A 20711-nucleotide genomic window follows, 5' to 3' on the forward strand; every position below is an offset into this window, starting at 1 on the left:
AATATTTCAAAAACTATTATAGTAGTAATTATACATAAACAACTAAATATTAACTGAGAGTTTTCAATTTTGTTTTTCAATGATAAAGTGGAAGCTAAAGAATTTTATAGTCACAAATGTAGCAAATCTATAGTCTAAAATGTATACTATGTTTCAGGGAAAGTTAGTTTAGAATAGACATAGAGATAAATCATGGTTACATTATTAACAGGTTCAAATTCAAGGAAAATATTATGTAGGCCATCTTGTAAGAAAATTGTTTCACCTAAAAAAATCAAAACTAACCCAGGGATTTCCATTCACTTCTTAAATACCTAAAACAATGGATAAGATATATAAAACAATTTTCATATAGTGGACAATAATCAAAGAAGCGATAAAATAAGGTAAGCACTGCAATTAATCAACCTTGCTCCCTGAAGAGACTACCAGGTAGCAGTGTAGTAAAGGAGAGCCTAAACCAAAGAGTCAAGCAGTCTGCACATGCAGAGACAGTACTGGAGGAGAGACAGCTGCTAGGAGAAGAGAGAGAGATAAAATGAGAAATTTGGAGATTTCTAAGATTTCCCTGCAAGTATCTTAGAAACAAGCCCTATGATTACAGCAGTTTATTGCTTCAAGAGTTTCCATGTTGTGACACAAGGAGAAAGAGTTGGAGTATAGTCCAGAGAATTAAGAAAACACAGCTGACAGTCTGGGGATACCCAGAGAAGTTAAAAGTTCAGAGGTCAGAATATCATAAAAAGTCAGTTTCAAAGAGAAATCTGGAGGATTCACAAGGTCGGTGACTAGGAAGTAAACATCCCAAAATGTGAAAAGTGAACAAGATTAGAGGGAACAGTACATGAGGCATGGATACATTAGGCATGGTTAGAACCTTTTTTCACTATCTAGAGCAGAAAAACTCACTGTATATGGGGGAATTGCATAGAATATTCAGGAAAATATTGAATCAGTAGTGAAAAAACTTAGCTTTAGGCCATGGATTATTAATGTTGGCTCTACTGGTATTTTGAGATGGAAAATTTTGTTGTAGGATGCTGTCCAATGCTTTGATGAGCTTCTTAGCTAATCAACATCCACTGTTCTATATCTACAATAGCAAAACCCTCCAATCAACTCAACTCAAAACATTTTCGGACCTACCAAATTTCCTTAAAGGGCAAAACTGCTGCTAGTTACCCACTGTAATAGAATAAGCCCTACTCTGGACCCACCCAAAAATATTTACAAGGGGGGGGAGGGGAACTATATTCCAGAGCACTATATTTGTTATAAATAACTGCATCCCAGAATAAATCTCAAGAAGATTTCCAGTAACATAAAATTCCCCAGTAACCAAAAGGGTAAAATTCACAATAATAGACAGCCATCATTTAAATCGTATTTTTAAAACTTTTTAAATTTTTATTTATTTTTTAGTTGTCAATGGACCTTTGTTTTATTGATTTATATGCAGTGCTGAGAATTGAACCCAGTGCCTCACACATGCTAGGCAAGCACTCTGCCACTGAGCCACAATGCCAGCCCCCTTTAATTGTACTTTATATATTCCAAAAGTAAATAAGAAACAGGAAGAGATAAAAGTCCCACCTCAATTTTCCAGATATAAAAGCAACAACTATTAAAAATTAAAAGTACACTGGATTGGATTAATGACATATATTACATTCATATATTACAGAAAAAAAAGATTAGTAACATAGAAGGCACAGCAAAATACATTATCCAAAATGAAACATACTTAGAAAAAAGAATTTAAAGAAAGAAAAAGATATCAGTAAACCATGAGACAATTTCAAGTCTACAGAGGCCAAAAAATTGTAGAACTATGACTTAAAAACATTTCAAGTAATAAAAAAATATAAACCCACATAACTAAGAAATTAAATGAACTCTACACACAAGAAAAATGAAGAAAAACTAAGGCACATCATAATAAAATTGATCAAACCTGGTAATAAATAGGAAAAATTAAAAGCGGCAATTGGGAGATGTTAAGTATAAAATGAAGGACCACAGATTTCTTATCATGGATAATGGAAGCCAGGCACAATGGCAAATTCTTATAATCCCAGTGACTCAGGAAGTTGAGGCATGATTATCTCAAGTTTGAAGACAGACTCATCAATTAAGACAAAACCTGTCTGGGGAAAACAACAACAACAAAGGGCAGGTCAATCCTACCAAGGGAGTTCAGGCCTGGCCCAGATCCGCCCACACCAACTTGTGTGGGACCCAGGCTCAGAGTAGGCCTGGGTCCATCCCTCCACGGGCAGACACCTGCCAGACGACAGGCTCCAGCATAGGACTGCATCTTCTGACCAGCAAACCACCACTGGAGGCCAGGCCTGGCACTGATCCACCTACACCAACATACGCAGGATTAAGACCAAGTGTAGGTCTGAGTAAGCCACCACCCAGTACCACTGGGAGCCCAAGCATAACCCACTTCCATCTTGGGACACTACAGTCATCACCTCAGCCTTCCCCACATAGCAGCCCCTACCATTTGACAACAGATAGGGCCTAAAAGCAGCTGCATCTTAGGGCAGGCATACCAAATACAGTGTAAGACCCACCCTTTCAGTCCCAGACATTGCATCCGTCTTGGGGCACCTTCACTATTATCTTGATTTACCTTGGCTATTGCCGACACCTCCTTTAGTTGCAGTTGAGGAACACCAGCAGGGTCTGGAAGCCTAACATCAAGGTGAGGTACAGACAGTCTGCATGGGTACTACAAGAATATAGGGTAGGGGCTGGGGTTGTGGCTCAGCAGTAGAGCGTTTGCTGGGCACCTGCAGAGCCCTGGGTTTGATGCTCAGCACCACATAAAAACAGATATATAAAATAAAGGTATTTGTCCAACTACAACTAAAATATATATATATATATATATATATATATATATATATATATAAAGAATATAGGGTAGAAACTGTAATATCTCAGATCCACACTGCAAGAAAGGAAGACACAAAGAACAGGGAAAAACAAGGGAGAAAAGTGCCCCCAGACAAACCAGGACACTATAATGACAGAACCCATGGACAGGGAAGTGGATGGAATGTCAGAGAAGGAGTTCAGAAGGTTCATAATTAAAATGATCTGTGAATTAAAGACTAACCTAAATGAGCAAACACAGGCAAAAATTGATAACTCCAACAATGAGATAAGAGAACAAATACAGGTAGCAAAAGATTACTTCGAGAGAGCTAGAGACCCTGAAAAAAAAAAAAAAAAACAGTCAGAAATCCTTGAAATGAAGGATATAATAAATCAAATAAAAAACTCAATAGAAAGGATAACCAACAGACTAGATCACTTAGAAGAAAGAACGTCAGATAATGAAGACAAAGTATACAATCTGAAAAATAAAGTTGATCACACATTGAAGAAAGTTAGAAACCATGAACAGAACATCCAAGAATTATGGGACAGCATCAAAAGACCAAATTTAAGAGTTATTGGGATAGAGGAAGGCACAGAGTTTCAAACCAAAGGAATGCACAATCTCTTCAATGAGATAATATTAGAAAATTTCCCAAGCATGAAGAACGAATTGGAAAACCCAATACAAGAGGCTTACAGAACACCAAATGTACAAAATTACAATAGATCTACACCAAGGCACATTATAATGAAAATGCCTAGCATACAGAATAAGGATAGAATCTTAAAAGCTGAAAGAGAGAGGAATCAGATTACATATAGGGGGAGACCAATTCGTATCTCAGGAGATTTTTCAACCCAGATCCTCAGAGCCAGGAGATTATGGAACAACATATATCAAGCTCTGAAAGAAAATGGATGCCAACCAAGAATCTTATATCCAGCAAAATTAAGCTTTAGATTTGATGATGAAATAAAAACCTTCCACGATAAACAAAAAGTTAAACTAATTTACAACTAGAAAGCCTGCACAAAAGAACATCCTCGGCAAAATGTTCCACGAAGAGGAAATGAAAAACAATGATGAAAATCAGCAGAGGGAGGTATTACACTAAAGGAAAATCTAATCAGAAGAGACACCAAGTCAAGTTAAATACCAAAAATAAACAAAAATGTCTGCGAGTACAAATCATGTATCCATAATAACCCTGAAGGTTAATGGCCTAAACTTACCAATCAAAAGACACAGACTAGCAGACTGAATCAAAAAAAAAAAAAAAAAAGAAAAAGAAAAAAGAACCAACAATATGTGCCTCTAAGAGATTCATCTCATAGGAAAAGATAACCACAGACTAAAGATGAAAGATTGGGAAAAATCATACTACTCACATGGACTGTGGAAGCAAGCTGGGGTTTCTATCCTCATGTCAAATAAAGTAGACTTCAAGGTAAAGTTAATAAAAAGGGATAAAGAAGGACACTACATACTGCTCAAGGAAACTGTATACTAATAAGACTTAACAATTATAAATATATATACCCCAAACATCAAACAAACTCTTCTCAAGTTCAAGAGTCAAACAGACCATAATACAATGATTTTGGAGAACTTCAACACACTTCTTTCTACACTGGATAGATCTTCCAAACAAAAGCTAAACAAAGAAACTACAGAACTCAATAATACAATCAATAACTTAAACTTAACTGACATATATAGAATATTTCAACCTTCAATGAGCAAATACATTTTTCTCAGCAGCACATGCAGCCTTCTCTAAAATAGACCATATATTATGCCACAAAAAAACTCTTAGCAAATATAAAAAAGTAGATATACTACCCTGCATTCTATCAGATCATAATAGAATGAAATTAGAAATCAATGATAGACTAAATAATTTGCTACTGAATGAACAAGGGGTTACAGAGACATTAAGGAGGAGATCAAAAAAATTTTAAAGGTGAACGAAAACACAATGTATTGAAATCTCTGGGACACTATGAAGGCACTTCTAAGAGGAAAATTCATTGCATGAAGTTCATTTCTTAAAAGAAAAAAAGTCAACAAATAAATGACTTAACATTACATCTCAAAGCCTTAGAAAAACAAGAACAAGTCAACACCACAAACAATAGAAGACAGGAAACAATTAAAATCAGAGCTGAAATCAATAAAATTGAAAAAATGGACAAAACAAAAATTAGATTCTTTGAGAAAATTTATAAAATTGATAGACCCTTAGCCATGCTAACTAAGGGAAGGAGAGAGAAAACTCAAATCACTAATATATGTAATGAAAAAGGAAATATCATAACAGACACTACAGAAATACAAAAGAAAATTAAAAATAATTTTGAAAACTTGTACTCCAATAAAATAGAAAATATTGAAGGCAGTGACAAATTTCTAGAGCTCTATATGATTTGCCCAAATTGAATCAGGATGATATACACAATTTAAACAGAAGAATTTCAAGTGATGAAACTGAAGATGCCATCAGAAGCCTACTAACCAAGAAAAACCCAGGACCTGATGGATACACAGCCAAGTTCTACAAGACCTTTAAAGAAGAACTAATAACAACACTCTTCAATTTATTCCAGGAAATAGAAAAAGAGGGAGCATTTCCAAACTTATTCTATGAGGCCAATATCACCCTGACTCAAAATCAGGCAAAGACACTTCAAAAAAAGAAAACTTCAGACCAATATCTCTAATGAACATAGATGCAAAAATTCTCAATAAAATTCTGGCAAATCAAATACAAAAACATATCAAAAAGAGAGTACACCGCGATCAAGTGGGTTCATTCCAGGGATGCAAGGTAGGTTCAACATTCAGAAATCAATAAATGTAATTCATCATATCAATAGACTTAAAGACAGGAACCATATGATCATCTCAATAAATGGAGAAAAAGCATTTGACAAAATACAGCACCCCTTCATGTTCAAAACACCAAAAAAACTAGGGGTAACAAGAACAAATCTCAACATCGTACAAGCTATTACAGCATTCTAAATGGAGAAAAATTGAAAGCATTCACTCTAAAAACTGGAAAAAGAAAAAACTGGAAAAATTCCACCAGAAAACTTCTAAAACTAGTAAGTGAATTCAGCAAAGTAGCAGGATACAAAATCAACACCCATAAATCAAAGGCATTTCTGGATATCAGTGACAAATCCTATTAAAGGGAAATGAGGAAAACTTCCCCATTTACAATAGCATCAAAAAAAGTAAAATAAAACACATGAGAATCAACAAAAGAGGTGAAAGGCCTCTACAACAAAAATTACAGAACACTAAAGAAAGAAATTTAAAAAGACCTTAGAAGACAGAAAGATCTACCTTGTTCTTGGACAGGCAGAATTAATATTGTCAAAATGACCATACTACCAAATGTACTATACAGATTCAATGCAATCCCAATCAAAATCCCAATGACATTACTCATAGAAACAGACAAGGCAATCACAAAATTCATCTGGAAAAATAAGGGACCCAGAATAGCCAAAGCAATCTGTTAGAGTGTGTAAACAAGTCAAGATGGCGCCTGGCATTTTGCAGAGGGAGTGGTTTGTGAAGTAACGCCAGCGACCCATTAAATGTGGAGATTCCTTATTGGTTGACTGCTGTATCTAGTTTATGTTAATTAAGATATGCTGTGTGTAATGTATATATACCCCTCCTGTCCTACAATAAACGGCTCCCACTCCTGCTGTATCAATGTACACAAGTTGCTCATCACCCCTCGGGTTATTTTGCTGCAGCCAGATTGCGGCAGCAATCTTTAGCAAGAAGAGTGCACCTGTTGGCATTACTATTCTAGACCTTAAACTATACTACAGAGTAACACTAACAAAAACAGCATGGTATTGGCACCAAAATAGACCTGTAGACCAATGGTACTGAATCAAGGACACAGACTAATCTACAGAACTACAGTTATCTCATATTAGACAAAGATGCTAAAAACATACATTGGAGTACAAAAGACAGCCTCTTCAACAAATGGTGCTGGGAAAACTGGAAATCCATATCTAACAACATGAAATTAAACTTCTATCTCTCACCATGCACAAAACTCAAATCAAAGTGGATCAAGGATCTAGGAATTAAACTAGAGACCTTGCACCTAATCGAAGAAAAAGTAGGCCCAAACCTCCATCATGTCAGATTAGGCCCCAACTTCCTTACTAAGACTCCTATAGCACAAGAATTAATATCAAGAGTCAGTAAATGGGATGGATTCAAACTAAAAAGCTTCTTCTCAGCAAAAGCAACAATCAGTGAGGTGAATGAAGAGCCTACTAATTGGGAACAAATTCTTACCACATGCACGTCAGACAGAGCACTAATCTCTAGAATATATAAAGAACTCAAAAAGCTTAACCTCAAAAAAACCAAATAACCCAGTCAATAAATGGGTCAAGGAACTGAATAGACACTTCACAGAAAGATATATAATCAATCAACAAATATATGAAAAAAATGTTCAACATCTTTAGCAATTAGAGAAATGCAAATCAAAACTACTTCTAAGATTTCATCTCATGCCAGCCAGAATGGCAGCAAACAAAATACAAACAAAAATAAGTGTTGGTGGAGATGTGGGGGAAAAGGTACACTCACACATTGCTGGTAGGACTGCAAATTTTTGCAGCCAACATGGAAAACAGTATGGAGATTCCTTGGAAAACTTGGAATGGAACCACCATTTGAACAAGCTATCCTACTTGGGGGTCTATACCTAAAGGACTTGTAAACAACATACTACAGGGACACAGCCACATCAATATTTATAGAAGCACAATTCACAATAGATAAACTGTGGAACCAACCTAGATGCCCTTCAGTAGATGAATGGATTTTAAAAATGTGGCATATATACACAATGGAATATTACTCAACTTTAAAAGAGAATAAAATCATGGCATTTGCAGGTAAATGGATGGAGCTGGAGAATATAATGCTAAGTGACGTTAGTCAATCCCCAAAAAACCAAATGCCAAATGATTTCTCTGATTTAAGAATTCTAATTCAAAATATGCTATGGGGGTGGGGGTGGGAGGATTAAATGAACTCTAGATAGGGCAAAGGGGAAAGGGGAGAGAGGGGAAGGGAGGGGACACAGGGACAGGTAAGACGGTGGAATGCAATGGTCATCATTACCCTAGTACATGTATGAAGACACGAAGCATGTGACTCTACTTTGTGTATAACCAGGGATATGAAAAATTGTGCTCTATATTTGTACTATGAATTGTAATGCATTCTGTGGTCATGTATAACAAATTAAAATTTAAAAAATTTAAAAAAGAAGGGCTAGGGATGTGGCCGAGTGGTAGAGGCAGAGTACGCTTGAGTTCAATCCTCAGTGAGGTGCCATGCCATGACACAACAAAAACAAAAGACGGTGGGAAAACATCTTTTATGGAATGAAAGAGAAAACAAAAACAAAAACAAAACCTATCAAATCAGAAGTACACATCTGGCAGAAAACATCTGTCAGAAATGAAGGTGAAAGGCTGAGGATATAGTTCAGTTAGTAGAATGCTTACATTGTATGCACAAGGCCATGAGTTCAATCCCCAGAACCAAAAACAAACAGATGAAATAGACATTTTCAAACATATGAAAGCCAAAAGAAATTATAACCAACAGATACAAATACAAGAAATGAGAAGGAATGCCTTTTAGGCAGAAGGAAAAAGGTATCAGGTGGAAACCTGATCCTAACTAAAAGGAAGGATAGGTACTGTAAATGTTAATTATATGAAGAAATATATGTTTTTGTTCCTTTAATTTAAATCTCTTAAAAAGATATGTGACAAAACAAAAATCATAATAATGAGTTACGGTGCTTATAAATATGTACAAGTAAAATGTGTGTTGCATGTTAGGTGAATTACAGATTAACAAAGGTTGTTTTGTTTTGTTTTTGCAGTGCTGGGAATTGAGCCCACAGCTTTGGGCCTGCTAGGTAAGTATTCTATCCCGTAGTTGTACTCTCAGCACCCAAAAGCCATTTAATAAACTGAATAAAATATAATTATTAAAAATTTTAAAAACGTAAATACAATGATGATAGCAGAAAGGCTAGGAAGAGTAAAATGGAAGGATACTATTGTAAGATATTTATACTATATGTGAGGTCATATAGTATTAGTTGAAGGAAAATTGTGATGAATAAAATATGTACATTATAAACCCTAAAATAATAATAAAAAATACTAAGCCAACAAAGGAGATAAAAGTATTGGAACAGAGGCTGGGATATGGCTCAGTAGTAGAGTACTTGCCTGGTATATGTGAGGCCCTAGGTTTAATCCCCAGTACCATAAATGGATGGATGGATGGACGGATGGATGGATGGATAGATAGATAGATAGATAGATAAAATAAAGGTTCACTGACAACTAAAAAAGTATTTTGAAAAATACTGGAATAACCTAAAAGAGGGGAGGAAAGTGAAAAATAGAATAAAGAGGAGAAATACCAAATACAAATACCAAGATGAAGAACTCAAATCTAATCATATTGATAATCACATTAAACAGAAATGGTATAACCATTCCAATTCAAAGGTAGACATTGTCAGCTTGAGCAAAAAATAAGACTAAAGTATATGCTGTCTATAAGAATTGCATTTTAAAAATAAAGACAAAAGTACATTAAAAGTGGAAGAGAAAAAAAGATATACCATGAAATCAATAATCAAAAGTAAACCGAATTGGCTATATTTATATTAGACAGCATATTGCAGGGAAAAGTACATTACTGAGGACAAATATTTCATAATAATACTCAATTTGACACTTTATTTGTTGAATATCCATCAAGAATATGTGGCATCCTAGTTATTTAATATAAGTCTCCTCTTGCTGGAACTATTTTGAAATATATCAAGCTCTGAGAAGAGTATACATTTACCTGGCACATGGAAAGGTGTTCTTTTCATCCAAATGCTGAAAAAGAGGCTAAGAGCTAACAGTTATTTTGATATTCCTTTCTGCTGAATATACCACACAAATTTCAAAACTATAATCTTTCTTATTAATTTGATCAAAATTAATCACACTATGCCTATAAAAATGTGCATTTTTGTATAAACAGGTAATACTACCATAAAAGTCCCATTCACCTCCACTTACCTAGATGTCTTATCAGTATATACTCATTAAAGCTATAAGCAGTTTTCAGATTGGGACTACATGTCTATTAAAATTCCACTGACAGGGCTGGGGATACAGCTTAGTTGATAGTGTGCTTGCCTTGCATACACAAGGCCTTGGGTTCAATCCCCAGCAGCACCACCACAAAAACAACAACAACAACAACAACAACAACAACAAAAAAAAAAACATTGACCCCAAGTTGACTAGATGCATTATAATGAATAAATATTAAAACTTAGTTATTTGCAAGTTGGCTTATATTTTAGGATTCAACTACTATATATTGAAATACACGGAATTATAAATGTCAAGTTAAAAGTACTTTTTTTTTGCGGGGGGTGGGGGGGTGGGGGTGGCAGGAGGGGTGTCTCAAGATGGTAGAATAGAGAAGGTAGCTTTCCTGGCTGCTCCATGGCATGAAAGCAGACAGGTAGCTTCTTAGCAAGTGAAGTAGTAGAAACCTTCAGGGACACTATAGTCTACAGCGAAGAAACTCTACTGCCTCAGATCCATACTGTTAGATGGGTAGACAAACAACATGAAAAAGCAAGGGAACAAATTGTTCCAAACAAAACAAGATAACTTCAATAACAGAAACAATTAACACTACCAAAGAAGAAATGTCAGAGAAAGAGTTCAGAATGTACATAGTTTAACTGATCTGTGATGTAAAGGACAGTATGAGGAGTGAAATCGGACAGAAAATATAGGAACTGAAAGATAACTTCAAAAAAGAGACAGAGATTCTCACAAAACAAAACAAAACAAAGCAGATATCCTTGAAATGAAGGAATTGAAAAAACAAATTAAAAATTAAAATGAAAGCATCACCAACAGACTAGATCACTTGGAAGACAGAGTTTCAGGCAACGAAGACAAAATACGTAGTCTTGAAAACAAAGCATAAAAGATGTTAAGAGACCATGAACAGAACTTACAAAAAATGAGATACCCTCAAGAGGACAAAATTTAAGATTTACTGGGATAGATGAAGGCTCAGAGACACAAACAATAGGGATGCACAATCGTTTCAATACAATAATATCAGAAAATTCTCCAAACCTAAAGAATGAAACAGAATATCAAATATCAAATACAGGAGGTCTATAGGACCCCAAATATAAAAAATGACAACAGATCCACATCAAGGGACATTATTATGAGAGTGCCTACTATATAGAATAAGGATAGAATTTTTAAGGTTGTCAGAGAAAAACAACAAGTAACATTTAGTGGGAAACCAATCCAGATCTCAGCTGATCTCTCAACCCAGACTTCAAAGCTAAGAAGTTTTGGAATAATATATACCATGTTTTGAAAAAAAGGCACCGAAAACATACATTGGATAAAACGTAGACTTTTTGACACATGGTGCTGAGAAAACTGGAAATCCATATGTAATAAAATGAAATTAGACCCCTATCTCTCACCTTAAACAAAACTCTAAGTGGATCAAGGACCCAGGCATTAGATTGGAGACCCTGAGTCTATTGAAAGAAAAAGTAGGCCCAAATCTCCATCATACTGGTTTATGGCAAAATTCCTCAACAACACTCGAAATGATCAAGAACCTGAAGAGGATGGGAGAAAATCCTTGCCACCTGCACATCAGATATAGCATTAATCTCCAGGATATATAAAGAACTAAGACAAATTAACACCCCCAAACCAAATAACCCAATAAATAAATGACCGAAGGAACTGAACAAACACTTCACAGAAGAAATGGGATGGGTCAACAAATATGTGAAAAAATGTTCGACATCTCTAGCAATTAGATAAATGCAAATTAAAACTACACTGAGAATCTATCTCACTCCAGACAGAAGTACAATTATCAAGAATACAAGTAACAATAAATGTTGGTGTGTAAGTGGAGGATAAGGTACAGTCACACATTGCTGGTGAGACTGCAAACTGGTGCAACGACTCTAGAAAGCAGTATGGAGATTCCTTAGAAAATGTGGAATGGAACCACCATTTGACCCAGTTATTTCATTCTTTGGCATATACCCAAAGGACTTAAAATCAGTGTACTATAGTGACATGGCCACATCAATGTTCATAGCAGCTCAATTCACAATACCTAAGGTATGGAACCAACCTAGATACCCTTCAACAGATGAATGAATAAAGAAATTGAAGTACATATACACATGGACTATTACTCAGCCATAAAGAAAAAATAAAATTACGGCATTTGCTAGTAAATGGATGAACTGGAGGCTATCATGCTAAGTAAGCGAAATAAGCCAATCCCCCCAAACCAAAGGCCAAATATTTTCCCTGATATGTGGATGCTAACTAACAATAGGTTACATGGGGTTGGCGGGGAGAAGTTGAGGTTCACTGGATTAAATAGGGGGGAATAGGAGGGAGGAAGAAAGAGGGGTTGGGAATGGGAAAGAAAATAGAATTAATCAGACATAACTTTCCTCTGTTCATGCATGAATACATGACCAGTGTAACTCCACATTGTGTACAACCACAGATGAGAAGTTATACTCCATGTATGTATGACATGTCAAAATACCTTCTACTGTCATGTAAGTCTAAAAAAAATAACAACAACAACAACAACAGATGCAAAAGAAACTTTAATTCTTAGTCTTTTTTATGTCAGGATCCCTTTGCCTTCTTAAAACCTATGAAGGCCCTCAATGTGCTTTGGTTTGCGTATGTTATATCTATGATTTTTATTCTATTTGAAATAAAAAATGGGAACCTTTTAAAAGTAAAGTAACATCAGAATACATTGTCATTTTCATAGTCAACTTAAATAATACAAATGTATCACACCAAACTTTAAACCATGTGCTCACTGAAAATCAGATACTCAAATTTAAGATGCTTAAAATATTACATGAATCCCTCTTGAAGAATCACACAAGAAAAACACACTTACCAAAACCTCAAAGGAAAATCAGACCAATTTAAGAAATGAAATAAAAGGCAAATAATAAAAAGGGGAAAAATCTTTAATTCTTTAAATACTTTTCTCACATAAAGGCAGAAGAAATAACATGACTTTCTATTATACAATCTTCTCAATGTAAGCATTTATATAACAGTTATGAAGGGGTAGGTTATGCTGTGCAGAGGAATCAATAACAATACTGTAAAGCCTACAGCAGTGCACATAAATATGGTGTAGGAGACATTAACACTAGACTGAAAAAAATAATTATATTTTCAATAAACATGTTCTTACTGGATAATCAATTTTCTACACGTCTTACCAGCTGTTTCACACAGCTCAGGTAGAGGAATGGCAGCAGCTGTTTAACCAAAACCATATATTATATGCATATGAGGTGCTTTTAATTTTTCATAGGTATCTACTTATTTGTGAGCAACCCATTTAACTCATATTAAATAAAAACAAGGTAATCATGGGGTGATTAATTCAGGAGCATTTTTAGTATCGTTCTATTTTAGAAATCAATTCTTAACCAATTATTTTTATGTCAGAGAACTTAATAATTCAAATTACATGCTGCCCTTATTCCTGGATTTAAGAGATTTGTCACGATCAATGTTTCTGAAATATTAAATTAAAACATGTCATGGTAATTACTATGGAATAAATAGCAATTAAGATTTTTTAGGCAAATAAACTCAAACTGTTTGCAATGAATATTTATGTTACTAACATTTTCCCACACAATGCATGAGTCACTTGTTACAAGTTGCCTTAAAAATGTAAAATGTAAGTTGTAGAATTACTTCAAAAGAGCTAAAGAAACTGACTTAATAGTACAAAATTCTGTGCTTGGTTTTTAAGTATCTATGTATAATGTATCTATAAAGAGGTAGAATTTCAGGTAAATAATACAAATTAGGCTACTTACAGAGAAAGATAGTATTTATGCTCCGTATTTATAATGGTGAACCAAATGTATACTCTGAGATGGGTAAATAATTTATAGGACAAGTAAAAGATAATTATTTAAAAATGCATATCAGCCAACAACTATAATCTATCATGATAGTCCAACCCCACAATTTGCATTAAATAAATACTTACGGCTATATAACAAACTCTTGCTTTTTCTACCAACATCCAGTTTTTCTCCAGATCAAGATGTTCTTCCTTTTTGTAACAATTGGCAGCTGCAAGATTAGCTACAAGGGACCTAAAACAACAAAAGAAAAAGCATATATCATATTCAAACTGGTCAGGTATTTTAGAATAGTTAAATATTAATATTTCCTGCAAAATTTCCAATTTACAAAATTTTAATTCTTAAATACTTCCATTAGATATTTTTATGAATGCAAACACTATTAATTTTGTTTTGAAAACTTGGAAACTTCTATGTTTTCTTTGAGATAAAAAGAGATATGATAACCCTTCAAAACACCACTTGGTATTTTGAGAAAGTGGAATTTAAATTTCCTCGATACTAAAATAACATCTACTATTTATATTTAATAGTTCAAAATGCAGTTAAGAAAAAAGCCTACAAAGTCATTCTGCAAAAAGAAATCCCTATAACCAAAAACTATTTATTTAGCAGTGCTGGGGGTCAAACCCAGGGCCTCGGGCTTGTTAGACAAGCACTTTACCACCAAACTATGCCTCCAGGCCCTCAAATTTCACTTTTTATAGTGGAAAATATCTTCATAAAAATAAGACCAACATACTATAATTGACAATTTAATACTTTAAAAAACAAGCATGAGATTAATTTCATAAAACAGACATATTAATGTAGACCATATTTACTAAGAGGAATTAATTTGCAAACCAGTACATTCTAAGGACTGGAATCAATTAGTTTCTATACTTAAAAACTCTCTGAGCTGGGTCCACTTTATAGCTGGAAAATCTAAGCAGGATTCTGTATTTAAAATATTGCTACAAGTGCCATCTAGATCGTTTATTTATAGCCCAATAAACAAACTTAATGAAATAAAAAAATTATATACATTTCATATAAATAAAAATAAATAGTTTTCTTCCTCAGTGTGACCTGGAACTTAGAAAATTCCTTGCCAATTTTTCTCTTACTAAAATAATAACAGTATGGTATATAAAACAATCACCTCATTATTTGAAAGTAGGAAAAATATTCTATTCCAAAACATATTTCCATTCATCCATATGCATCTCTTTATGTTCAATTAAATGAAAAAAAATGAGAAAGAAATATGAATCAATATACTCATGCAAAGTAAGTATACTGCAAACTTATAAAAATAGTTGTATTTTTGGTGCTGGGGATTAAACACACTCTTAATATATAAAAATATATTAATAACTATGACTTTAGAAAAGTTTTGGTAAAAATGGATGCCAAATAACAATAGACATTTCACTGAGTGCTGTAAATGGCTCTGGAGGCTGAGGCAGGAGGATTGCCAGATCAATTGCAGCACCAACAATTTAGTAGGGCCTAAGTAACTTAGTGAGACCTTGTCTCTAAACAAAATACAAAAAAGGGCTGGAGATGTGGCTCAGTGATTAAACACCTCTGAGTTCAATGCTGAGTACCAAAAAGGAGGGGGAAAGAAAAGCAAATGCTTAAGCACTTCTGATATCAAGTACTAAACTTTATTTAATAATAAAATTATTTTTTGAATTTTGAGTTTTATATAGTGGCAGTAAGGTTACCAGCTTGATCTAATATAATTTATCAACACTGTTGGGTTTCAGAATTTGAATAATCAATTGGATAGAAAGAGATCCACTTGCACCTGTTTCTGACTACCCATATCAGCTGAATAATAGTGATCTCCATAACCATAAAATTAATATATAATTTAAGCATTCAATATCTGGAGACGACCTAATATTATCATAACTGTTCTTTAAAATAGAAATTTTGCAAACAAAAACAATTTAGCAATTTTAACTCTTGCTTGAGTGGTGTCAGAGGCAAAACTTAACCCATTTCTAATGAATGGGGAAACTGTGCATCTGCAGATTAATATTTCTTCTAGAAAAAGTGAAAAGGGTAAAAGTGTAAATGAGTATATTTCAATGTGTGAATACTGGATTGCTCAATATATTGAAATTTTAACACCATCAAGTTTTGCACACAAAAAGTTAAAGAGAAGCTCTGAAAACAGCATTGGCGCTCTAATTATTTTTTGAAAGTCATATTTTATTTATTTTGTAACTACTATCCATACTGATCCTTAGTATACAGAATAGCATCAGGTTCTTAATAAACATCTGCTGGAGGTCAGGCAGGCAGCCAAGCCAAAATAAAAGCAGCAATAAAGGGGATTGAAGAAAGTGTGTTCATGGGGCAATTAAAAATGGAGGGAAAGAAGAGAGTGGAAAGAAAAAAGGAATGGAGGAGGAGAGACTAAATATTTCCAACTGCCAAGAATGCAAAATTTCTAGCAAATCACTATTTAAAAAGAGACAATTCTAACAATATCATAGTTAGGAAAGTTACTGTAGGTTTCCCTTGCAAGGGGGAAAATACCTATGCTAATATGGGAATTATTTTAGCAATACATGCATATACTGAAGGAATATTGCCATGTATCTACAAAAGAACAAATCAAATGCATGGAAGGCCCTGAGAGATATATTACAAGTTCACCTGGAGAATTTTCCAGTAAATAAACCTGTATAAAAATATACTTGGAGTGGCAAAGTACCCATAAGTAAAATTGTTTAATATGGACAGTTGACTATTTTTCAACAATGTTTTATATGACCCAGTTCATTTGAAACTGGATATAATGTAGTACTTTATATATGTAAAATGCACAAATACAAACACACATATATACACAACACATGTATGCATGGATTTTGAGATTCCAATCTCAGGTTATGGTGAAAAGATCATCCTACTTATCTAGTCTAGCTATGAGAAGTTGAGCAAAATATTTTTCTTTCCTGAGCCTAATTATAAAAGACCAAACTCCATTATGCCTCATGAATTCAACAGCAGGGTTAACAAAAGTAAACTGAAAAATGCAGAAGGCAAAAATAATATAAGGAAGAAGGGTTACTGAACACTTAAAGAAATTATAAACATGAAGTCTAAATTCCAAATTCAGATTGGAATTCAGATGTCATCAGTGTTTACACAGCCAATTATTATCAGTTTCCACTGAAATTACACCAACCTACCTGTTGCTACCAGTGATGCATGCAGCACAAGTTCCTGTTGGCTGCTCATTCTGCTCATAGTAATAAGCATCCACATGAGCTTCAGCAGCTTTTCTCTTCAGGATCTCTCCAAATTTATCTATCCCAATGCATCCAAAAAATGTTGCTGCTTTGTGCGGCTGCTGAATCATCCACTGAAAAATAGGAACATAAATAATTTAATGGGTCATAAAAATGGTACACATAGTTCAGTATTCCACCATGGTTAGTGGCATAAAAGGGATGCTTTGTGAGAAATTGGCTGTTATGAATGGAATTTCAATTCTGTACTACTGCTTATGATAACAAACTTGACACATCAGCAATGCAAAATCTTACTACTTTAGGGGAGTATAATGAAATATACTGGTTTAAGGACTCAGAGGTAAAAGTCATATCGTCAAATGCTGGCTTGGTATAAAAAAATAATAGTAAGTTAAGTAGCATAGCACCATCATAAAAAGCCCAGAAACTTCTCTGAAGACTTCCTGGGGGTTTGATCTTCTTCTGTCATGAGTTGTATAAGCAAGAATATGTGTCACTTAACATGTCTATGCCTCACTTTTCTCACCTATAAAATGGAGATATTTTATAAATACATTTTATAAAGTTGTCAAAGATTAATTGAAATAATATAAGCCAAAGCATATTCATTGCTGAGCAGAATATCAACCACAGAGTAAACAACATATATTAGCTGTGGTTGTCACTACTGTAGTACTTCTTATAATGATCCTTCAAATATAAATTATTGTAAAATATGCTCATATCTACTAAATGCTTTTAAAATCTCAAACATTTTTTTGCTATAAAAGAATGATGATGGAATTCTTTTATGATGCATGCTTTTTCAGTGATTTGAACTCTCTTGCATAATTAGCTCAACTCCCTGAGAGCTCTCATGCTTTTGTGATTCTAAAGTCACCATTGTTTATTTTAAATATAGTCAGCAAAACACTCTGTATATAAGTAATGTACTACTTTATATATGGATAATGCATGTAAAAAGTATCAACATTGAAACATATTATCAAATATTTAGAATATAATGCATGTGCCAGGCTTGGTGGTGCATGCTTGTAATCCCAGCAGCTTGGGAGTCTGAGATAGAGGACCTCGAATTCAAAGCCAGCCTCAGCAGTGGCAAGGCGCTTAGCAACTCAGAGAGACCCTGTCTCTAAATAAAATACAAAATAAGGTGTGTTGAATGTCCTTGAGCTCAATCCCTGGTACAAAAAAAAAAAAAAAAAAAAAAGTTTGCATATCCAATAAATGACATTCATTTCTTAAAAAAAAAAAAAAAAGAATATAATGCATGTATATTTGAGAAGTAAAGCAATGATGAGAGAAGATAAAAAAAAAAAAAAAAAAAGCTATAGGAGTGAGAGAGAGTAACTTCATAAAGACCAGCAATCTCATCTTTAGGGATTTACCTTGAAGAGACATACACAAATATAAAATAATATAGTATAAAATAATATAGTATTCCTTGAGATACTATTTGTCATGGCAAAAAGTTACAGCAACCTAAAAGTCTATCTATAGAAGACTGCCTAAATAAACTAGGATAAATCCATTCAGTAGAATACCACATAGTCATCACAAACAAAAAGTAGATAAAAACAAAACCCAAATAAAACAAGAAAACACTCTATAAAACAATCCATCTATATGAAACAATTTCTAGGATATTTTGTGAAATCAGAAAAAAATTTTCTAAAAAGTAAGGTTTAATAATAAATATACGGTTGGGGTTGTAGTTCAGTGGCAGAGTGCTTGCCTGGAACATGTAAGGTACTAGGTTTGATCCTTGGCACCACATAAAAATAAATAAATAAACCAAAGGTATTGTGTTCACCTACAACAAAACAAGATTTTTAAAAGTAAATAAATGATTTAAAGAAAGAATAAAAATCAAGAACATATATTATTTAAAAACATATGGAGAAAGCTTCAGGACACTGGATTTGGCAATGATTTCTTAACATAACAACAAAAGCACAGGGAATAAAAAGGAAAATAGACAAATGTGGGTAAAACAAATTCAAGTACCAGAAAAGGACAATCCAATTAAGTGAAAAGGCACCTTATTTCCAAACTATACATCTGATGAGAGGTTAATATCCAGAATAGATAAGGAACTCCTGTAACTCAAAAACAACAAAACAAATAACCTGATTAAAAAATGGTCAAAGGACTTTAATAGACAGGTCTCAAGTATGTATTATACGTATTGTACACATACACACAATGGGCCAATAAGCACATGTAAAGAAGTTTAACATCACTAATGAATGATGTGGGAAATGCAAACCAAAACCTCAGTGAGACCTCATTTCACACTGACCAGAATGTCCACTATGAAAAGAGTAGAAAATAAATATTAGTGAGGAAGTGGAGATATTGGAACCTTTATGCAGTAAGGGCGGAAATGTGAAATGGTGCAGTCACTCTGAAATAGTGAAGGAAGTTCCTTAACAAAAAATAAGAAGAAAGATATTAACATATAATCAAGCAATGATAATTGAAAGCAGAATCTAAAAAGAGATGTCTGCCCAGTCAAGTTCATTATAGGATTACTTGCAATAGCCAACCGGTGAAAGTCATCCAAATATTCATCAATAGAAAAAGAGATGAAGAAAATTAGGTATACATATATATTATATATATAATATATATAAATAACAGAATATTATGCAATGTTAGAAAATAAGGCCATCCTGTCATATGCAACAAAAAGGATGAACCTCAAGAATATTCTGCTAAGTGAAATAAGGTCACTAAAGGAAAATATTTTATGATTCTACTCATAGTCAGAAAGGAGCAAAGAAGTTTGCAAGGACAAGGGCTAAGGAGGAGGGGAATTAAATGTTTGGTAGGTATAGAGTTTCAATGATGCAAGTCAAAAAGTTTTGGAGACTTGCTCTACAGTAACCCAAAGAAACTGTACACTATTGAACTATACATTTAAAAGTTGACTAATATAATTATTTATTCCAGAAATAAACATTTCACAAGTTTTAAAAGACAAACTCTTATGAGTAGCATGATCCTCTGCCATCACCCTCTACACTTTTTGTTCCAATCAGGTCATGAATCACACTTTTGTTTACCATATCCACATTATCTATATTACCTCTTTTGAGTTACTTATCAACTGTTTTGGTATTACAGTGCTTGTGTTCAAGTACCTCTATTTTACTTAATGACAGCCCCAAATGTAAGAGTAGTGACACTGGCCATTTTCTTACAGTATATTGCTATAACTTTTCTATCATTAGTTATTATTGTTGCTCTAATGCTGTGCCCAATTTATAAATTAAGTTTGATCATAAGTATGTATACATAGACAAAATGTAGTATACCTAGGGTTCATTACTATTTGTAAGTTGAGGGATCCAGTGGGCAGCTTGAAACAAATCCCCCATTGATAAGAAGGTCTACTATACTTAAAAAAAAAAAAACCCAAAACCAAAAAACCTAAAAGCAACTTATACCATGGTTACATTACATTACA

At 33.8% G+C, this 20711-nt stretch overlaps 1 protein-coding gene across 3 annotated transcripts in view; it reads right to left on the reverse strand.

Annotated features, from left to right (window-relative positions):
* The window catches only part of Adk (adenosine kinase), a 488318-nt gene that overhangs the window by 262366 nt on the left and 205241 nt on the right, over nucleotides 1–20711 (reverse strand). For all 3 annotated transcript variants that reach the window (XM_046419601.2, XM_046419600.2, XM_046419602.2), the window contains 2 exons: nucleotides 17177–17349; nucleotides 14105–14213 (listed from right to left, as the gene is read on the reverse strand). In XM_046419601.2, coding sequence (XP_046275557.1) covers nucleotides 14105–14213; nucleotides 17177–17349 — 282 coding nt within the window. The remainder of the gene's footprint in view (nucleotides 1–14104; nucleotides 14214–17176; nucleotides 17350–20711) is intronic.

The sequence above is a fragment of the Marmota monax genome, unplaced genomic scaffold (assembly GCF_021218885.2).
Source record: "Marmota monax isolate L192 unplaced genomic scaffold, Marmota_monax_Labrador192_F-V1.1 WCK01_AAM20220418_F8-fsc00019, whole genome shotgun sequence".
Lineage (NCBI taxonomy): Eukaryota > Metazoa > Chordata > Mammalia > Rodentia > Sciuridae > Marmota > Marmota monax.